The 23,806-nt window shown below is 34.1% G+C and overlaps 1 protein-coding gene across 1 annotated transcript; it reads right to left on the minus strand.

The window, feature by feature from the left end:
- Window positions 1-211: 211 nt before the first annotated feature.
- LOC123527846 (uncharacterized) lies at window positions 212-22,630 on the minus strand. The gene is made up of 3 exons (XM_045307541.2): window positions 22,223-22,630; window positions 1,957-2,203; window positions 212-921 (listed from the first exon to the last, which is right to left on the minus strand). Exons 1-3 carry the CDS (start codon window positions 22,519-22,521, stop codon window positions 343-345), a joined length of 1,125 nt encoding a protein of 374 aa, XP_045163476.1. The 5' UTR covers window positions 22,522-22,630; the 3' UTR covers window positions 212-342.
- Between the last annotated feature and the right edge of the window lie 1,176 nt (window positions 22,631-23,806).

The raw sequence follows: 23,806 nt of genomic DNA on the forward strand, positions 1-23,806 counted from the left end.
ACTTGACCTAGATATCATCAAGATGAACATTCTGACCAACTTTCATAAAGATCCCATGAAAAATGTGACGGACGCTGCGCGATCACAAAAGCTCACACTGTCACTTTGTGACATGTGAGCTAAAAACAGACTTGAGGGTGATTCAAATGCTTGATGCTTTCATCACAATCAAGCTAAAATAAATTCAACTAAAAAAAACAACAGAGAATAGTACAACATAACATTTTTATTTGGCATACGTATAAAAAGACTGGCAGGTTATTATTTTTGACACAGCTAGCAAAAATTGGTTTTTGACTATGAAGAAAAAAAACAAAAAAAACTGTCCTATTTATTATCATTTCATACCCCGTTTAGCTTCCGCATTCTAATAAGCCTTGGATTGATTCCAAGTTTCATAGAACGCATAGCCATAGCGCGATTAAAATGTCGCTGAGGTTTGCCATCGCTACCTTCGTCATAATTTGCTTCCATCGACGTAATAACTCCGAACACAACTCCCATAATTAAGAATAGAATTATAAATAGTGTGTATTGAGTCATAGATGGATTTGGTGTTCCTTCCATATCCCGTAGATGCGCCTCGGCTCTCTGAAATCCCGGATTTAACCGTAACGCCTGCTGAAAATGGAGACTAGCTTCTTGATAATGCCCGTATGCTTTTAATATTTCACCTAGTGTAAAATGTTGATGCCATGAATTGTCTTCATTTGACTGCATTGCTAGAGATCGTCGTGTGAGAAATATCGCGTCATCCAAATATTGGAGATTAAACAAAATTCTGGCAAGATAGAGTAAAATATCTGGACTATTTGGTGAAACAGCTAAAGCTTTTCTGAAACACTCTATAGACAGCTGTGTGTTGCCTCGTATTCTCCAGTAATTTCCAATCTGACTGTAGGTGTAGGAAGACTTTGGTGTCTGAAATAAAGAAGGAAAAATTTTATACCTTAAAATACCAAGAGTCCTGTTTTACAGTTAACATATGTATGCATACTACATATACTGAATTTATTTTCAAAACAGTTCCATTCATTTGGTGAGATATTACAATACAATTGTATAAGTTATCCAATACTGCAGGTGTGGAATTCCTACGTCCGACTTGTCTTGACTTGGGACATTTTGCCAGCAGACAAGTGCATTTTTTCATTTGGTATGTCCGTGACAAGCATACATTTTCAGGTATAAATTGAGAAAAAGGAAGAATAATTTAGCAACACTGTTTGCTTTAAGTTTCTCAAGATGATAAAATAATTCAACTTATGGAAATTGTTTAAGTTTTGAACAAATCCACTACTTGACCAAAATTTGAATAAAGTAAGAGATAAATCTTTGGCTGTACTGTGTGATTATTGATTAGTGACGGTATTAATACATTGCCTCAGGCACTGGTTGACAATTTCATTCAAAGCAACTATGTGTTCTTTCAGTAAAATCTAACTAGAGCTGCTTTTGAGAAAAGTGCAAGTCTCTCACAACTGCCTTATCATCTAAATAGTAAGTCTGTCTTTATATACCGTTTACTCACAGAAAATATACCTTTGATAGTTTTGGAGTAAGTGTTGGAGTAAGCAGCCTATCAGATAAGTGTTGGAGTAAGCGGCCTATTAGTAATTCATGGGCCATAATTCTAAAGTGCCTGGGCCGATTTGACTAGTTATCGAATTTGGCCGAGGACTTACTGGCAAACACATTTTGTTAAAGTTTGGTGATGATCAGATGAGAAATGTTTGACTTAGAGTGCGGATAAGATTTGTGACAGATGGAGGGACACACAGACAGGAGTAAATCAATTTATGTCTCTCACCACACAGTTGTAGGGAAACATAATTATGGCAAATTATGGCTGAAATATTCTTGTTTATAAGCTTTGATATTCCATTAAAAAAAGAAAATATCCTCTAGGAATTCCTACATATACACCATTGTAGATAATCTCAACCTCAGTTTTACCTGCTTTTTAAGTTTTCGCAATCTTGTTTCCAATTCAGTCATATCCACTTCTGAATTTTTGGCGCCTTTTTTACGGAACATAATCGCCACCTCTGGTTCTGGTATATGCGGGTGTTCACTTCTATTGGTTATCCCCCTTAGATGATCGTACTGTGTATGATTGGTTGGTTTTCCACATGTCAGTAGTTTTTTACCAGTTGATTTGTTCTGTTTTTGATCATTAGTTACCTCTTTTTGGTACGACTCACTGAAAAGGAAATAATAACTGAAGTAAAGAAAAACAAGTGTAAAGTTTGAAAACTGGGTCTCAGAAATCCCATGTCTGATTATCGTAACGAAGGTTGTCGTACCGGTCAAAATATCAAACAATAAAAATAGAACCCAAAAGGTACATTTTTGTAACCTATTTCTCTTGTCGGTGTGTTTTCCACTTACACCATTAAATTTCTACCTCAGTCATGTGAAGTTGTTAGCTCAACAAATTTGACGTGATCCCAGCGTTCGACACTAACGGTGTCCCGGGATCCCGAGGACACCAAAAATCCGCAAGGGATCCTAAAGTTCACAATTTCGGTGTTCCGTCGGGACTCTTGATTTTCAGATAAAATATGATTCTAAAAAAATGAAAATCCCCAGTCTTGTTCGCTCAAACATCGGTCTTTTGCTAAGCCAGGGCGTTCAGTTGACCCGAGGTCCCGGGTTTTGACCCGCGGAAATCGAGAAAAACTCGTATTTTACCCGCATAAATTACGGCACGTGCGTCGGCTTGACTCGCGGAAATTTACTTAGATGCATTCCAAGTTCGATAGTTCTGCCCCCTGTCAATCAAAATCCCAGTGAATTTCAATATTGTTCGCCGGCACAAGCGGAAATATGGCAGTAGGCGGAGCGTCGTATGTTAATTAGCTACCGACAGATGTCAGTCACGCCACGCGCCAAATGACACGTGCTTATCTCGCGGTTTGTATTTAGTACAATATGCCTTGTCATTAACAAAGGTGTTTATTGATCAATGTTTACAAGTTAATTGATAAACAATGCAGCCTTAGATTATCGTGTTTGTACCATTATTTTGTGTGCTCGATACGATTACATGAGCCGGTCGGCCGTTACAGTCTATAACAAATTTATTATCATTGCCGAGGCTTTGTTTGGGCAAAACAAATTAAATAAGCAGAAATTATACGTGGTATGATGAGAAAATAAAGTTAAAACAGTTATCTTTTCAAGAACTTTAACTGTTACTTTTGTTTTTCGTATTTGTCTCTCGTTTTCTAGACCGACATTTTCGAACATTTTTATCATTTCTTACAAGATTTTTCTAGTACAAACTAAAATAAAAAGCCAATAAAACGTCTGCATTTACGAAAAATATGATCGCTGTTGCCAAAGCAGCTCTTATTTAGAAGAATTTGCTGATAATAAAAGCATGCAAACACTAAACCCCACCCACTTTTAGGCAATGTGCAAAATAAAACAACTAAAATATGAAATGTTTAAGAAAATCTGTTATGACCAATGTACTAGTTTTAGATAAAGTCTGTGGGAGTTGCATTAATAAGGCCTAAAAAATCTTTGTATCTGGTAACATGCTCAAAAAATTAGGGTAGGTAGGTCGGAACATTTTTTTTTTGATTTTTTTTTTATGCCCCCGAAGGGAGGCATATTAGTTTTCAACTGTCCGTCCGTTAGTTCGTTCGTCACAACGTTAACTTTTTGCATGAAGGCACTTTACTCGCGAACCACTGCACCCATGACCTTCAAACTTCACTTGCTGATAGTACTTATTGAGTACACCACCCCTACTGACTTTGGGGTCACCAGGTCAAAGGTTAAGGTCACAGGGGCCAACGTTAACTTTTTGCATGAAGGCACTTTACTTGCGAACCACTGCACCCAGGACCTTCAATCTTTACATGCTGATAGTACTTTATGAGTACACCACCCCTACTGACTTTGGGGACACCAGGTCAAAGGTCAAGGTGCTGTGGGGGCATTTGTCACCATTAGTGACAGCTCTTGTTTTTTTTAAGGGAGACTTCGAAATTTTTTTTTATGTCAAAAAAATGATTACAAATAAGGGGGTTATAAGGGGGAATGAACTAGGTGGCATACATTTAGACGAACTACAACAAATGGCAGAGGAGTGCGATGGTAGTGAAGATTAGGGGGAAGAGGACTTGGACAGAAATGACATTATTCTTTTACAGCAAAAGTCATACAAGCTATTGTTGTCATTGATGTAAAATGGAAATAAAATACATGTAGTACTGTAAACAGTTGTGTTTGTTAGATTTATTTTTTTCATGTTCTTACCACATTTTGTTATCAGGGACTCCTAATTTTCAGCAGGGATTCCTAAATTTCCCAGCAGGTATTCCTTCGGGATACCACCCGTCCCTAGATTTGCCACCTAATGCCACTCTTTGCCACTTATTTCCATGAAAAAAGGGTGGCAGTTGGTGTAAATAGGTGGCATTAGTTGGCGTTTGGTGTAATTCAGCTCTTTTTTCCACCTAAGTGGTAAATTTGCCACCAAAAGCCACTTTATTTTGGTGGCATTTAGGTGGCATTAGGTGTAAATCTGAACATAGTTTTTCTTTATGGTGGCAGAAAGGTGTAAATTGGTGGAAAGTAGAACATAGCTTTTTTTTATGGTGGAAATTAAGTGGCGTTTAGTGGAAAATAGGGACTTAGCAAATTTTCTTGGTGGCGAATAGGTGGAAAAAAACTTAGAAATTTTTGTTATGTTTGATTTAAAAGAGAACTGTAAGACATTGGATTACCCTGTACAAAAATCTTCACATGGACTCAGGTTGGAATCAAGGTATAATGCTAAACTTCAAACTTCAGGCCTAATTGACACGGAACCTGACTTTGCTAAAACTCTACATTGACAACAGCTTGAAGAACACAAATGCTCCCTGCCCCCTTGATGCATTCAGTAACTGTACAAGAAACAGAAATCACTTGGTCACTGTGCACTGGACATTTGATGTACTACCTTTAAACCAATAATTATGGGTCATTTACCAGTCATAAGTGACTTCTGTATCAAATGTGATCTTAGACAAAAGCATTCTCTAGTTATTGGGCAAAAAAAGTTCTAGTGTTCTGGGTCAATGTAACCTAGACCTTTGACCTACTGAACTAAAAATCTTTAGGAGTTATCTGCTAGCTATGTTCAACCTTCCCATTTACTTTCATGATCCTAGGCTCAAGAGTACTAGAGTTATCATCTGGAAACTGTTTAACTGTTCCAGGTCACTGTGATTATGACCTTTGACCTACTGGCCTCCAAGTCAATATGGTCACTGCTGGTCATGACCAACCTACATATAAAGTTTCATGATCTTAGGCCCAAGCGTTCTTGAGTTATCATCTGAAAACCGATTGGTCTACATACCAAATGACCGACAGACTGACCAACATCTGCAAAACAGTATACCCAGGCTCCTTCTTCAAAGGGTTTCATTAAAATGAGAATAAGTCTATGCTGACTCTAGCTGGACAAAAATAATATATTCAGAGTGGTATACAGAAAATTTGAATTTTTGTTATTTTGTGAGACAGAATATTTATTACTTATTATATCTTTGCATTATATTCAATGAAAGACAGAAAAAGGTGGAAAATAGGTGGCAACTAGTGGAAATTGGCTGTACTAGCTGAATCTGAAAAGATCATTTTTAAATGTGTCTGCAGTGTATTATTTCTGCATGAGTGAAAGTTGGTTAAAGATAAGATTAATGATAGATCAAGTTACAAGCTCCCACACTAATGTATAGAAACAAGTGGAATTTGGGTCAGTTAAGATTTATATATGCAGGCAAACATCAGGTCAGATGCAAAGAAATAGTTCTTGTCTTTTCTCTTCATTAATTGAAAAAAAAAGAAGTGTTTATAAAAAGGATGTTTTTACAATAGCTTTTCAACTTAAGGACTTGACACCTTCTTTAGCTGACCAAGAAAGTGTATGTGTGGAATCAATTTATCTGTGTAGTAATACTAAATTTTGAAATCTGGCATTTCATGATGAGTCAGCCAGGGAGAAAATGGAAACACATTGTGAGAGGTAACAATATTATACTGTTTATTTTTTTTTTAATTATTACTGTCTTTAACATTGTCTTAATTACTTACTCTTAACAAATACTTGAATTTGAAACAACATTTACCAAACTGCTTTAAATTGAAATCAACAAATCTCCTTTTATGTCTTAGGAAGTTTGGCAGATGGATAAATCCCAGATATATTTTCTGGAATATAGCTCAATCATGTTTATAACACTGCTTGTAAAATTGTATCATTTTGTAATTACATTTGTATTTACATTATTGATTAGCACTTAGGATACAATATGTACTTTAAACTGTTCATACCAGGTTCCTTCTGTGAAAAAAGTGCAACTTTGTGACATGATATGCCTTCCTGACTGTATATACCTGAGCAGCATACAGCTTATTACTGCATAAAAGAAACATATCAAGATAATTTTGAATCGGGTAAATATTAAATGTTTTTATAAAAGCTAATGTTTAAATAACCCTTATTTTTTAAAGAAATACACTAATTAATAGAATTTCCTGGCATATATATGATAAATATTAATTATAAATGTGATGAAAAACCCAAGTGCTACTATTACTAGCTTTTGCCAAAGGCGGAGGGATATTATTTTTGGCGTTGTCCTTTCTTTTTTATCTGTCCGTCAAATTAACTGAAAATGCTTGTAATTGGAAAAATATTTTTATAGCTTTGTCTACAGAATCACTAAACCTCATGTAATTATTATAAGCTAATTAACACTGCTTAACACTGCTCAATTATTTACCTAGTAAAAGAAGTATTTCCCCTTGATTTGGTAAAAAATGGGGATTTTTCCTGTATCTATTGATGGAACTTCATGAAACTTTATAAAAATGTACATCACTACAGGACAGCATTGCATGTGCAATTTCCATCAGGATCACTTCAGTAACTAGAGTTATTGCCCTTTAATTGTTTTTAAATCCATAAATTCTTACATAACAAGTAATCCATTGATAAATATTCATGAAATTTGACACAAGGTGTAAATCACCTTAGAGCAATGGTGCTTCCACATCTTTCATCAATTCTCAAGTTCTTGTTATTGATTCAAGATGCATATATTTCCACAAAACAATGTAACTGTTTGAGTGAATAGAATTTTTTCTACAATGTAGGTTTTGATGAAACTTCTCACAGTTATAACAAGTCGAAAGATTTCCTGTGGCCAGAAGTTAGACAGTCCAGAAATTGTTGACAGTAACTTATGGTGAATAACGTACTTGTTTTGTTTTTATTATACCATTACGCTTTAATGTAAGAAATATTACTCCATTCTACATGAATTACAAGTAGATATATGAACTATGTATTTCTTAATTCTGAAAGTTATTGTTTTGAGCAAAAATAACTATATTTCCCTTTCATGTATAACATTACTTTTAGCTCAACTGGTCACATTCCTTGACTATTGAAATACTTTACTAGAGCTTTCACAAATGTGATTCATGCCTTCACCAGGACTTGCTTGACAACACAGGACCATAATCTAGGAAATTGAAGAGCAATTAACATAAAAACCCTTATGCACAATATTGATCATTGCTGAAAGTTTGAATAAATTATATGAAATAATGAATGAGGAATTCAGGTCACAAACATTTCTCTATATATCATATAGAGTGCTAGCTACATTGCAAAAACAGCGTTCCATAAATGCGATAAGCCAATCGCATATCGGTAAAAAGTCACGTGAAATCACCCCAGTCCCCATGCGCTATACTACTTGTTGCATTCCAATATACCTGCGGCCTTCAGGCCGCAGGTAATAAAGATGTTGCATATTACTGTGAAATAATTTTTATTCGTGTAGGACGAACTTTCGCATATTTCATGCTAGAACGGATGCGTGAATTTAAGACTGCGCTGTTATTATTTTTCAATTTATTTTTTCATTTATAAATTGAAAATATGCGAATTAAAGCCCGCACGAAACAGTCCTTTTTACGTTTGCGTGAAATTTCATGCCAGCGAATTTAAATAATTTCACAGTATTTTACATAGATTAAGTTTGACAATGTAGAGTTTTTTGTTATGTCAGTGAGTTAGTTTAGTCTTTCGATTTCATATATTTCCTAGAGGAAATTTACAAATTTTCTGCAAAATTATTCAGAATGTTAGAAAAATATTTCTATTAATAGATGTATGGTTTGCTGTTACAGATTGTGTGCTGGAAAAATGGCCTTACATCCAAAGGAGTGAAATTTGGAGAGTCATTTGCCATCTACTTAAGCCATCCTGGAATATGAAGAAATAAGACTGCATTGACAACATCCTGATCCTCATGTTCAGATCTTTTGTGATTTCTTGTGAAGGGTCTTTGATTTTTTATAAAAATAAAAAATATATTAATATAATATGATTTTTGCTTATTACTGAGTTTTTTTCCGTTTCAGCCAATTTCCACTGGTTGCCATGTATTTTCCTACCATTGCCAGCTATTTGGTGGCATTTAGTGGAAAATAGGACTGCCACCATAGTGGCATTTTGGTGAAATTTTGTCCGCTTACTGCCACCTGTTAGGTGGCGATTGGTGGAAGTAAGTGGCGTTTAGTGGAAAATAGATTTTACACCATAATGGTGGCATTTTAGTGGTAATTTGTCTAAATACTCCACTTACTGCCACCATGAAGGTGGCTATTGGTGTAATTAAATGGCAAACAAATTTTCCACCATAATGGTGGCATAATGGTGTAAAACTGTCTAAATACTCCACTTATTGCCACCTAAAGTTGTACACAAGTGGAAAGAGGTGGAATTTAGTGGAAAATGGGTTTACCACTGTCCTGTTCATTTTTTCACCATTTTGGTGGCATTTTAGGTGGCATTTTGGTGGAAAATTGTCTAAATACTCCACCATTGAAAAGGGTGGCATTATAGTGGCAATTCTAGGGACGGGCTGGCAAAAAAGTTAGTGTCGAACGCTGGATCCTAGATTAATAGGAAATACTGAGTTGTTTTTCTTATGGGCAATATCTCCATTCGTGTCAAACACTCAAAAGACCAAAATAGTGGAGGAAATTACCAAAATAGTGGAGGAAATTAGGCCTAAAAAAATAATTCTTTGTTTCCGGTAACATGCTTAAAAAAAACAAGAGACCTGTTAGACATGGCCAATCCCCCCGCCGGGCATATTATAATTGAAGGCTCAAGTTCCTGGCAAGTTAGTGTCTGAAAGTATTAATTTTGGGGAAAGCTTTGTAGAACCGTTTAGCTGTGGTCCACATCAGGGGTTTTAAAGATGTGGAAGAAAGAATAAGTCAGTGGTGAGGTGGTTTACTGCTAAATTTTATTAATTTTCATGAACAGTATAGCTTTGATGTTTTTCTATATGGCTACTGTAAAAAGAAGGAATGGAAAGCTAACAGGGAACAAGAGTGCCAGAATGTCACAATATACGCCTTCACAGCAAATTTCTTTACCCTAGCAGCTATATTTGCAAATGGAATTTTAATTTTGTGGTTGTTTAGTAATCACTGTAAGTCTTTTGTTTTTCTAAGTCCACAAAAAAACTCCTTACCAGGTAGAGATATCTTAAAATACACCTAAAATTGGAAAGTAACATCCATGTTGTACCACAGAAAAGTGGTCTTGTTTTTTCCTTATGGTCAATTATAAAAATGTTACAATATAAGTCATTTATAGTAACAACTAAGAGAAGTAAATCTTAAAAAAAAAAAAATTGTAAGTCCACACAAAAATCTTCATCAGGCAGAGATTGGTCGAAATACACCTCAAAACTGGATGTAGCATGCATGTTGTACTACAGAAAAGTGGTCTCGATTTTTCCCTACGACTAGTAATGAAAAAGTTACAATAAAAGCTATTTAAAGTAACAACAAAGGGAAGTAATTCTAAAGAAGGGAACTGCGTATGACACTTTGTCTTATGATGGTGTATAATTGTGCCAAGTTACATCAAAATCCCTCCATGCATGAAGAAGAAATGCTTCGGACAAAGTCATTCTTGTATCTGACCTTTGGCCTCTAAGTGTGACCTTGACCTTAGACCTAGGGACCTGGATCTTGCGCATGACACTCTGCCTCGTGGTGGTGAACATTTGTGCCAAGTTATATCAAAATCCCTCTATGCATGAAGAAGGAATGCTCCGGACGAGGTTTTCATTCTTGTATCCTTTGACCTCTAAGTGTGACCTTGACCTTAGACCTAGGGACCTGGTTCTTGCGCATGACACTCCGCCTCATGATGGTGAACATTTGTGCCAAGACATATCAAAATCCCTCAAGTTTCCCAAAAGAAAATATAATAAAGGGGAATAACTCAAAAAATAGGCAAGGCAGAGTTATTGTTCTTGCACACTGCAATTTCTCCCAATGTGTTCTGTCAGTGTATAAAGTTTGAAGAAAATCCCTCCAGTACTTTTGGAGTTATGCTCCGGACAAATTTTTTAAGAAAATAAGATAAAGGGGAATAACTCAAAAAATAGGCAAGGTAGAGTTATTGTTCTTGCACACTGCACTTCCTCCCAATGTGTTCTATCAGTGTATGAAGTTTGAAGAAAATCCCTCCAGTACTTTTGGAGTTATGCTCCGGACATTTTTTTTAAAGAAAATAAGATAAAGGGGAATAACTCAAAAAATAGGCAAGGTAGAGTTATTGTTCTTGCACACTGCACTTCCTCCCAATGTGTTCTATCAGTGTATGAAGTTTGAAGAAAATCCCTCCAGTACTTTTGGAGTTATGCTCTGGACAAAGATTGTTGCGGACGGACGGACGCACGCACGGACAGAGCATTTCTCATATCCCCTTCGCCTTTGGCGGGGGATAAATTAGGGTAGGTAGGTCAGAATTTTTTTGGGGGGGGATTTTTTTTTATTAAGGGAGACTTTTCAGAAATTGTTTTTGTGTCAAAAAATGAATACAAACAAGGGGGTTACGCCTTTAGAGCATCAGTAAGTTGATTAAAATTTTCTAATATCAATGAGCATGTTTAAAGCATAAAAAGTGCAGTTTTGCAACTTTTTGTCAAAAAGTTGAAAAAAATATTCTCCAAGGCCATAAAAACATTTAGGGTTGGGCCAAAAATTTAGTGTAAGTAGGGATACCGGAAACAAATAAAAAATTTTAGGCCTTTTCATTGCTACCGACGCTTTACAGTAACATGCTATAAGTTTAAATGCAGATTATGTCAAGAACTGGCCATAAATTCAAATAAAACTTGCATGACTTTGTATCAAAAGTGGATTCAATCCCTCATTAATTAACGTAAAAGTTATCAAATAATTTCCAAAATTAAGAATTTTCTAGTGATTTAAACCTATGTAATGTACTGTACACGATTAACATTTACAGTGTCTACACGCAATATGCGCTAGCAATAAAACCAATAACTTTACATGACTGTTAACTGTGATATATCCTCCCGCACTTCTGGAAAGTTGGGAAAAATGGCTGGACATTCGGTCCGGCAATGTCTAGAAATCTGCCAGACCAAAAAAACAATCAACCGGACTGAAAATGAACTTGTAATGCAGAACCAAACAAGCCTCAGCAAACTACCAAGTTAAGTTAACATGCAGTTTTACATGCTTGGCACAAATCTTCGCCATTTATGGTTTATATTAAGATAGAAGTTTTGCCGCCACAAATATAAAACAATCTGAACATTGAATTTTTTAGACTAGTAAAGTTGTGTGTGTATTGATCAGTTTATTTTTAAAACCCGTTATAGGCTCTAAAATTCATGCTCATGTAGCATGTTCTTCCATCAGAAACTTGTGTCATTTACATTTTAAAATGCCTTGGAAAATATTAGTCATGAACCCACTGAAAAATTGATTAAATACCTATTTTAAATTTTTGCATCAAAAATGACTTATTTCAAAAGGCAATTACATAATGGGTAATACTGTGAGCCCAAATTTCAAATAAAAAGCACCCTGTGCATATTTCGACTGTTGTAACGAGTGAACAAGAAGTCAATCTTGATAGAAATTTGCTTTATGGAAATAGAATATGCAAACATAAACATTTAATGACTTTCCAAACAGAGGGCTCGAATCGATGAGAAAGTTTTAAAATGATGTGGAGTTTCACCTCCTTCAGTCTCGTGCAAAAAAGTACATATAAAAGATGATAACATTGTAATTCTTATTGCCCACTGTTAAATGCAAATATTTTTGTAACAAAAACAAAACTTATTTAATTGATACAGGTTTACAAAAATTTGCACACCTCTAAAAGATTTAAGCGGCTCGAATCAAGGAGAAAGCAGCATACAGGTGTCATGGTAGGTTTAACATAATTATCATTTTTTAACTTTTGTTTATTTTGGGCCTTTTAAATCATTGTTTATGTTTTCCTAGTGAACAACAATCACACTAGGGAACAAGAGCGCCGCCAAGCGGGGCAATATACGCCCGAAGGCTTACATCATAGGATGGGAGCAAAATTTTAAGAACTTGACTGTTGTAGCCCCAAAGGACTGGAACAACAAAAGGATAACTTCAAAAAAACAAATCTAAGTCCACAAAAAAAATATTCAAAGTCTACAAAAAAAATCCTTATCAGGTACAGGTATGTAAAAATACACCTTAAAATTGGAGGTACCATCCATGTTGTACCACAGAAAAGTGGTCTCGGTTTTTCCCTATGGCCAATAATAAAAAAGTTTCAAAATAAGCTATTTATAGTAACATAAAAGGGAAGTAATTCAAAAAAAAATTATTGTAAGTACAAAAAAAAGATCTGCCAAATAAAAACAAGAGCACTGCAATGCAGAGCAATATACACAAAGCAGTCATATATGACCTTTGACCCTTAACCCTTTACTCCATAGAATGATACGCTTTTTACCACCTCTATCCATTCCCTGATAGATACCCTTTTTACCACCTCTATCCATTCCCTGATAGATACTCTTTTTGACGCCTTCAAGTTTAAAAGCAAATTATGAATAAAGTACAACATCAAGGAATCCCACAAAAGCATTTTTGTAAAGTTTAAACCATGTATAAATGATATCTGTCAAAAAAATATATGGTTTATATTTGATTTTTAATGGTAATTTAAACCTGAAATGAGGTAGTGTATTTATGGAAAATTATTGTGAGGAAAGTTTCATCTTGAGCTAAAATTAGCCTGATCAAGGCTAATTATACCCCCAAGTTTATCTTTACAAATTATGAATTTGTGTAGTACTTATTTGTACAAATTGTGAATTTGTGCAAGCTAAAAATAGTACTGTAATTTTTTTTTAGGTTTCTGCAGTTCCCAGGTGATTTAGAAAGCGAACTTTTTTTTCAATGGATTTATATAAAAAATATACACTTTATGATGGATTAAAAAAGTAACTGTTGCAAATACATAGTGGTCTGATTTACCCTGAAGACAAATTAACAGCTAATTACCTGCTGCACTAAGGAATTTTATGACATATGTCTGTATATTACCTATCAGTGTGGGGTATGGTTGATTGGGGTGATCTTTGGATAATTGGCGTGTGCTATGGATAATTGTAGGCAACTTTGATGTTAATCCAATTAAGAAATTTTACTGATAAGTGTTTTTATAAGCTGATAAAATTGCTTTTGATCAATTATTCTTATAAAAACATTATGTAACTAATATACCAGGGGAAAAATGCAGAAATAAATAAGTACCATCAATAGAAAAGTAGCTAAAATTATTATAGAAAAGTAAACTAATGGGTTTAAAGCTCTGTATGTCAAGAAATATTTATCACACTTTTATGTAAAATGTACCATTAGAAAGAAAATTTAATTGTGAAAAAACTTTATGTTGGTTACTAAGTGTTTAAAACAATATTAAATATAGTAATATTGAATTGAATAACACAGGTATAAATTCTGCATTTTTTCCCCAATATCCTGTATGGAGATAGTGTACTGATTATCAGTAAAGCTGTATGGATATGATAAGCCTAATTAGGCTAAATGTATATGGAGTAAAGGGTTAAGTGTGACCTTGACCTTGAAGCGAGTCATCCGGAAGATGCGCTCTGCATATCGTCTTGATGTGGTGAACATTTGTGTCAAGTTTCTTTGAAATCCTTCAAGGGGTTCAAGAGTTACAGAGCGGACAAGAAACAAAGTGATATGACCTTTGACTCCTAAGTGTGACCTTGACCTTGAAGCAAGACATCCAAAACATGCGCTCTGCACATCGTCTCGGTGTGGTGAACATTTGTGTAAAGTTTCCTTGAAATCCTTCAAGGGGTTCAAGAGTTACAGAGCGGACACGAAATTGCTAACGGACAGACAGACGGACACCAGCGTCATAACATAACAAGTCCCTTCGGGCGTATAAAAAATGTGTATGTAAAACGATAAATCATGAAGTTTAAATCGCGTCTAGTTCCACCTCAGTTTTGATCCTATAAACATGATAAACTACTTGAGACGTAGAGGCAGACATACGGTAAATGTGAGTCTGTGTAATAAAGTCAGGCTTGCAGTCGAGACTAGTACTCTGTAATCAGAAGCTTTTATCAAATTCTTGTTTTTCTAGGGACTGATGAATTAAAATTATAACAAAGAGCTATAATAATAAATAGATCAGCAACTTGAAAGGCATATAGAGCAAATCTCGCAATAAAAAACGTGACAACTGAATGAGATCTTGTTTACCGGAAGTGATGCATTCTCCATGCGCCATTTTGTATGCGAAAGCAATTATTCATCGGTAAATTAATTATTACCGCAGTGCTAGCCCTGGCCATTATAAATAAAAAGCCACATTTTTTTCAGGGAAAAAAATAATAGACAAACTTGGCGCGCGCGTAATTCACATGCGCTTTCACATTTCAATGAAAAACATAAAACAGGGTATTTATAACAATTTTTTTTCATGAAACACTTAAACTCATTTTATTTTTCAATTATCATTTTACATGTTTATCATAGGCTTTGAATAATCATACATTTATGCATATCTTCAGTTGTTTGTATTCAGATGTCACTGAAAATACCATTTTAGTATGTGACATGACCCATTGTGAATTCTTGTCAAGAATGATCATTACTTTTTGTGACGAAAGTCAGGGCTTAAGCTAGGCTAAGATTTTAGGGAGAAGTCACTTCTCTCTCAGCTTAAGATCAGGGAGAAGGGGGGAGATTTTAGGGAGAAGTGACAAGATTTTAGGGAAAATGTGGAAATATTTTAACGCCATGACATGCAAGTTGAAAAAGGAACTAAATATGCTTAACATAATGTTACTAATTTTAGTATTTCCTGTCTTTGGTTAAGTCTATTGATTTAAAAGTAAATAACAAATTCACTCAAAATGTCAGTGATTCTGTTTTCTTATCCTTGTAAACCTTGTGAATCTGTGATTAAACTGCAAATTAAAGTGTGTTTTTTTTCACTCTTGCAGTGATTGCCCAAACTAAGAAAACCCTTTGAATATAAATACAATTTAAAAAAGTTAATTCCATATCAGCAAAAAATAAATCAACTCCCAGTGCTATAATGCACTCAAAGTCACAGTCACTTTAAATAACAAGTGTGTATTGATGCTTGTTCTGAATTAAATACATGTCAATAGCAGTGACATCACTATGACATCACATGGAATACACGTCTTCTTTGATCTGCTGGTGTCGGCACACATTAAAAGAAACAGTTGTCAAACAGGTTAAACCCAGTTTCTGATGGCAGGTGTCAAAAATTTCGGTAAATTTAAATCACAGAAAGTCAGTGTCAGTGATAATATATGTTTCTAAAGTCTCGGTTTTGAAAAATACAAGTAAAATTAAGTGGATTTAAGGAAATTACTGACCCAGTCAAGTTAAGATACTTTCTAAAGGTAAAAAAGAATGTGTAAGCTAATGTAATGTAAATCCCTACTGTTAATTTGTGCTTGTCTGCGGACAGACGGAATGCAAAAACGCACTTGTTGCTCACTGTCTAAAAGTCTCGAGTCGGACACAGGAATCTGAAGGAATTATGTTTAATTAATTTGTTTGTTTGGTAATTAATGGCGATTAAATCATCAAGGATAAAGTGATGATAATTGTTGCTTTAAACTTCTGTACAATCAATAGTGCACACATGATGCGGATCAATTAGTGAAGTATACTTCGTATGCATGTTGGCGATAAACAAATCCATTTAGCGCGTCACCGTTTAGAAGGGGTAATTATTAATGATTTCCCGATTGTCACCGACAATCGAATAATCGTCGTTAATTTTTCCATGTCGGCGACATTCGATTGTGTGAGATGCAATCGATTGTCGGGTAATAATAGAGCTATTTTCCATGTATTAATTTACTTAACCTGCTGAATAAGGCTAAACGTATTCAGGACCCAATTCCGACGACGGGAGTTGTTCCGCCATTTTACCAAAATTTTTGGTCAAGGAAGAGCACTTGTTTGCATTGAAATACCGGTAACTTGGAAAATTTTCTGTTCCTGTAAGTTCTGATAGTATGTGAAGTATGTGAAGCAATTGTTTACAAACAAAAAAGTGAGAAAAATCCGAGGGGAAACATAATTATATTCTTGTTTAAATGGATTTGTCACATACACAAAAGATAGTTAAAATCAACTATCTGACTGATCGTAAGATGCTATCATTCTGTCAATTGCGTATATGAAACAATCATGAATTTATTACAATCATAATTTCTCAAACAATTATACAAACAAATATTAATTTCAGTTTCAATCATAATCTGTTCAATCTGCTCAGGCAGGAAGGTCTAATATGTATCAGTTGTTCCAGGCTCAGAGGATAAAACTACACTGATATTTCACAAGTAAAATAAACCTGTCAAAATATTACACAAACAAAATTTTCTTACCCTAAAAACTTATAAAAGTTAAAACATCCTATTAATCCAATAACCCTAACTGGCGAAAGAAATTCATAAGATTTGTAATATTTGCAATACACAGTGTGACATCACACCCAGATGTAACCACTTCTACCTGTCAATCAAAATTCTTAAACTTCAAACAGAGTACCGCTTTGATCTTTGACATGAATGTACTGCTGATATGATGCACTATCCTTTAGATATCTCAGTAGGTCTCGTAGACTGTTGATTTTAAAAAGCAGAAATATAATTCCTGGAGATATATGTGCCAACAGCTAGTGTTTTTTTTGTTTTTTTTTTTTCATTTTACTGTAAATATGTGTGTGTGTGTGTGTGTGTACAAACAATTGGGAGGAAATAGAAAATATTTTATTTTGGAGAAAGCTCCTTTTCAAGATTTTTTTTTTAGATATTTTGTTGATTTTGGCTATTTTCAAGTGGAAAAAGCTCTTAAACAAGAATGGTGACCAATGTATTTTATGTCATATTTCAATTTTAATTATTATCGGGAGATAATAACATCAATACACCAAGGTTGGAGAAAATTGTTAGTTTGAAACGTGACAATACAATTTTACAGACAATTATTGATTCTTGTTGTTTTGAATGTTACTCTTGTCATTACATGTACATTTTGTATACATTTCAACTGAAATAAATTAAAGGACAATATAATGTCATATTACTGTTCTTGACTGTAGCCGGTGGTGAAACCAATTAACATTACCATGTATAAATATATGAGTGTTTTGATTAATAATCAATCGATTGTACCCTTCCGATTCGATTTGATAATCGATAGCACTTTGGGTCCGATTATGAAACACTAGTAATTATGTCTCTGGGCATATACGCTTCCTGCTTCCTACTTCGCACGTTTTTGTCGATAAATCTACGCATGTTCCAACAGTTTAAGGACAATTTTTTGCAATATTTTTTGTAGCAATTTTATTAATTAATCGCCATTTTCTATTGCCAAAAAGTGCGTTTTAATCCACACTTCAATAAACTAATCGCCATTTGGCGATAATGTCGATTGGCAGCGCGAGCACTGTCACCGTATGACCACGCTTCTTAAAATTTGATGGTAAGAAACGTGTACTCTGTGTCTTAAGACTATTTCACATTAAGCTAGTGTTGTTTTAGATTAGAAGCTAACATGTATTTTAAAAATGTAGTTTTAAAGGTACAAATTGTACCTCCATGCTCGCCGATGTTTGTTTTACTAAGATAACGCCGATTCACGCTCTGACACAAGATTACAGCCAGTTGCCATTCTGTGTATTTTATACTTCTTTGATTATAAACGTTATAACTTATAAATGTTTTCTTTAGTATTTAAGACATGGATTGTGCTCGTGAATTGTTGGATTCGTTTTATTTCTTGAGTAAATAAATGTGACTACTGGAAATCAGTTAAAATGCCTTTAGCCTGAGTGGGAGCTAATAATTTGTAAATAAAATATTTACAAAAAAACATTATAACGGCAACTTAATGACAACTACTCACAACTCTTACCAGCAATTACCTTATACACAAGTAATACAGTATATAATAGGGTCTCCAAAGTAGCATATGTATATTGATTACCAGACCTCTAGACTCCACTTCTAGAGGTACGGTTACTCGACCCGGGTGTCAGACGTTTCACCCCCAAGACTGTTCCTCCCAGGACTTTTCCTCCCAAGACTTTTCACCCCCAATTTGGGGGTGAAAAGTCTGATGTTTTATAGCATATGAAGACTTTTCACCCCCAATTTATTTTTATTATTAAATATGATTATAATGTTTTTTTTGTGGGGAGGGGGTTGTATAGTTATGAATAATTTCATATGTATTATAATAAGGTTAATACATTAAAAAAAAATTTATGTTTGTTAGTAAGGATGACCATAAACTTTAAACATAAGTTATTTACAAGGTTATCTTTTAATCCATTTGTTTGTTCAATGATTGAGAATGTGACTTTGATGATTAAAGGTACTTTTGATAATAGTTACAAAACTTAAAAAATATTTTGATCCCTTTGTTTGATGTTTAGTGATTGAAAAAAATAAAAGTACATTTGATAATAATAACTACAAAGTAAAATATTTTATTGATGTTAAAATTAGCCTTGTTGTTCAAGGTTTGAACGTTTGCTATCAATTAACAATGTTGTAACATAAAAAAAATACATTGCTAAAAGCCGCTATCAAATAATTTACATCATAGTATAGAAATATATAAATATTTGCAAATTTTGTACAATAAATTATCAGTGGTAAAAAATAAGATTGAATAAAAAATTGACCCATTTGTCAAATAAATAATAACAAATTCTCGATTATCAAATAAATCGAAATGAGGGAAATAGAATTAATTTTACAAGCATGCATACTAAGTATAACAGAATAAGGAAAAAAAAAAGGGATAAATAATTAGTATTATATGGTAAGCTACTGGTTCGAATAATTTGAATAAAAACTCACTACAAAAAAGAATTTATCATATGCTGCGTAACGATGCAAACAATTACATTACTGTACATATAATAATTCAAACTGGGCGTTTTAAATAAAAATGCTGTTAAAAAACCTGGGATTGTCGGATATATGGATAAGTCAATCAAGATAGTAACAGTAAATCTTTATCTACAGAGAATATTGGACAATTATTATCAAACTTGATATGCTAACATTAACAATTCTCAACGTTACTCTCTTACAGTAGATTTAAACATTCCTTTAATCTTGAAAAATACTTAAATATAATTGAAGATAAAAAAATTCGAATTGCTCTTAGTAGATTTAGATTATCATAACATAATTTTGAAATAGAAAGAGGTAGATATAACAACACGGATCATAATGATATCAAATGAAAATTTTGTAATCTTAATTCTTTAGAAAATTAATATCACTTCAGGCCTTTTTTTATGCTGATTTTAGGGCCGAAATTCGGCCCCATTCCCCAATCTAAACAGTATACTTTTTTCCCCACCTTGGCCAAAAATTCCCCATGCAAAAAAAAAAATGAAATTAGTTTTGATTTTCAGTCCTGATTTTAACAACTTTTCAGCAAATATATTCCTCCAAACAATGATTTCGCGACGTAAATTTCCCCTCCAAAAGGGACCTGGTACCCTTCCCCAAATTTACAAAAAAAGGACTGCACTTTCTTCATGTATGTTCGCTGTATAAAGAATTACGCAGAAAATGTTTAAAACCATATTACTGTAGATGGCCCACTCTGTAATTCTGATGTCTACGGAAAATAGGAAGGAATTTCTGAATCTGTCAAAATCCATTTATTTTGCAAATAAACTTAGACAAGATACTGAAAGTTAGTTTCATTTCTGAAGCAACATCATTTTTGAGTGATGAGTATAATTTTTTTTTATTATTTCCATAAGATCAGTCAAGGTTTAGATTAATTAAAGTTTAATATACTACAGGTTAGCCAGTTAATCCATTTATATTTTAACACTTATTCCTGTCAATCAAAAGGTGTTGATTAAATCACAACACCTATGAAGAGTTTAAAATATTGACTACTTCTGTCAATCAAAAGGTGTTGATTAAACACAACACATGCGAAGAGTTTAAAATATTGACCTACAATGAAATGAACGACTTTCAAATTGTAATATTAGTTTATGTATTTATTATTTCAGTCTCATCAGCATACATAAATAACATCACAGTACATACATGTATTACATATAATAACATTAATTAACATATAGAATGCTGCCACTCAATACTGAGTTACCTGAGACTATTTATCTTGTTAAATATATAAATATATAAAAATATATCATAAAAATAAATTCCACATCATATTGCTCTTATAAATACCCATATTACATGTTATCACAATTGGGCTATCATTATTATACTAAAGGATAAAAGTATACCCTCTAATTCTAACCCCTAGTTAATATTTACATCTACTACTGTAATCTAAATCTACTCATATTTTTCATAATTATATTACATAATTAAAACTTAAATCCATTTGAATAACATAGAAAAAAAATATAATCATTTAGAAGTCTCAACAATCTGACATTTAAAAAGGTTAAGTTGACTACATGTATGTTACCATAACTTCAGTGTATATTTTATAGAATTATGGTCCAAAAAGTAACAAATTATCTTCATAAATGCCCTAACAACCTATACAAAATATACTGGTTCGAGTCGTAAATTCGGCCACTTTTTGTGGTTTTTCATAAATATTTCTTTCATTATACAACTGATTTGTACAAAATTTCTACCATATGTGCTTTAATACAAGCAACATTGATTGTTATCATTAACGGCCGTTAATAGTATGGTAAACAATAAAATAGCGCTTAAAATAACGGACGGGTTTAGCCTCCAAATTTTGCCTTCTAGAGGTTGTAAATATTCGGCCACTTTTTAAACATAAAGTTGGTTATATTTTCAATATTGTCTAGGAAATAAATCAATGTTACAGACAAACTGTTCTATTTTCAACAAACTGCAATCAATTTTCAGTAGCATACCTCATGGGAAATATTTGCCATAAGAGATTTAAAAAGCGCCTGTCATCCTTCTCAAAGCAGCAAGACGTAGTTCAGTTTTTACGTCACTGTTTATCACACATTCTAGCATAAAACTGCTGTTCTTGTCACTTTTCGGGGCTGTTTTAACAGGAGATTAAAGAGATTCGCGCGCACATGTGCTGTTATAACACCTTTTTATATATGCGCATTCCGTGACAAAGCATAAACGTATTACAGCCCCGAAATGAATAATTCAAAAGGAAATGACGTCAACGTGAAAAAACAATGCAGACATGGAAATTCAATGACGTCGATGGACTATATATTCATTTACTTTGTTTTAAACGCGTTTTATGCTAGTTAGTGCATTTTCTTTTCGTGTTATAAAGTTTAGATTTGAACAAACCCTTTCTGGGCCTCAGCATAAACGAGCGCGTGCCATGACGTCACGCGACCCGCGAGACAAAATATTTGCTATTTAGAGTACACAACTTTAGGGAAGGACAACTTGCTTTCTACTTACCTCAACTAGTTGTTTTTTTGCCAGTTTTGTTGCTAACGCAAGTGCTTGTGATGAAACAGATGCATCTGCCTCGAAAAAAAGCTTTAAAGTGGGTGGCCGAATATTTACGACCTGGCCGAATTTACGACTAGAACCAGTATAAAAAAGATTTTAAATATCAAATAATAAAATATTTCACTATATTAAAAATTGGGGGTGAAAAGTCTAGGGTTTGTAAAATTGGGGGTGAAAAGTCTTGGGAGGAAATGTCTTGGGGGTGAAATGTCTAGAGGAGGAAAAGTCTTGGGGGTGAAACGTCTGGAATTCACTGGACCCCTAGCCACTTCCTATTTGTTTACCTTGGCACAGCCACTGGCACTTGCTCCATCTCTCGACAGTTTACACAGTCTTGTTCATTATCTACTAGCCACTGTCCATCTTCAACACGCTTGTTTGTGAGAATTTTAAACAACGGATCATCCTCGGGGCTCGCTAAACTTCCCGCCAATTTGTCATCACTTGCTTGTAAAACTTTTCCTTCTTCCAAGCTCAGTTTCCAATGGTTAGCTCCGACAGAACTCCTTGAATTGCTGTTTACAATGTGTACGGATATAATGTACATTGCCATGTAAGACATACACGGCAAATCGTAAGTCATTGTTTTAAGAAACGCCTAAAAGGCGACGTTTATTTGTTCTTTTTTCAACTTTGACAGATGGCACAAATTTTTTCAATGGCGAATTGGTAACTTCCGTTTTCCGTGAAAACTGAACAACTGTCAGATGCACACTTGGAGGCTATACACCACTATCGATAAAAGTAAAATCGACCACTCACGGGGGAGGAAGTGTTACACGAAGGATGGAGTTCTTCTGATAACCTGTCATGTTTTCTTCTGATAACTGTTACGGAGTTCCTGGAAAACGTTACAGAGTTCTTCTGATGTCTGAAGGACGAGCCAAGGAATCGGTGGATAAAATGGTAATTATTTATCTTTAAAAAGAGAGAATGGGGTGTAAAACTAAAGTTGCCTGATGTCTTGTGCTATGCGTCAGAAAAAAACTGTTTAGTCTAATAATCAGCGCCACTTCTTTGAAATGAAGACACTTTGAGTAAAATATCGAAATCGTTTGCTTATTCATACCTATTATTCTTCTTATTCACGTTTTTCATCCTCTCCACATACAATAGAATAATTTTAGCGCAAAGTTGCAAACATAAACCACTTTCTAACAATTTTATGCCCGATTTTTCAAATGTTACGGAATTCAGGTGATAACTCTGAAGATATCACAGAGTTCTTATGATATCTTTTATTACTGCCAGGGTGTTTCTTTAGCTATGTTAAGATACTTTTTAGCTAATTTAATTATTTACAAAGAGTGTTAATGATGTTCTAGATAACGTAATATATTGATCCAAGGCACAGTTTTGTGGTTATATAATGTACGGTATGAGTCTTTTGTAAAGTTTTAAACTATGTGCAGTATAATGACATATATAGTAAAATACGAATAGATAACAAATGCAGTAAATTGTTTTTTTCGTTCTATCAATGGATGTGCCAATGAACAACGGTTTATTGGTTTCCGTTTTGACTGATCACTGAATTGAAATCAAATCTGTTATAGGGTACATCTATTTGCTGCATTTGCAGAGGCTGTCTTTTTCTGAAGTGGTTTATCGGATGTATATGTATGACTGCTGTTGTCATCGCATGCAATTCAATTGCTTGTCTAGTTATGCATATTCATATTATGACCTTTACGTTGAGTTAATATGTGGTAGGTTGAAAAGGCCAATATGCTAGGTAAAGCTTTAATAGATAATTGTCCTTTGATGTAAATACTGTCACAAGAGTTTCCTGACGTCTGAAGCAGTTGCTCATGTTGTAAATATTCATCCTGAAAGGAAAGTCGCAATTACAACATCGAGGCCATGTG

The sequence above is a fragment of the Mercenaria mercenaria genome, chromosome 14 (assembly GCF_021730395.1).
Source record: "Mercenaria mercenaria strain notata chromosome 14, MADL_Memer_1, whole genome shotgun sequence".
In the NCBI taxonomy this organism is placed as follows: Eukaryota; Metazoa; Mollusca; class Bivalvia; order Venerida; family Veneridae; genus Mercenaria; species Mercenaria mercenaria.

Excerpts from the sequence above, each read along its gene's own strand:
- LOC123527846 (XM_045307541.2), bottom strand. The coding sequence starts at position 22,521 with ATGACTTACGATTTGCCGTGTATGTCTTACATGGCAATGTACATTATA. Across the intron at positions 2,204-22,222 it reads GTGCCAGTGGCTGTGCCAAG|TGAGTCGTACCAAAAAGAGG; the intron begins GTAAACAAATAG and ends TTTCCTTTTCAG. Across the intron at positions 922-1,956 it reads TGCGAAAACTTAAAAAGCAG|ACACCAAAGTCTTCCTACAC; the intron begins GTAAAACTGAGG and ends TCTTTATTTCAG.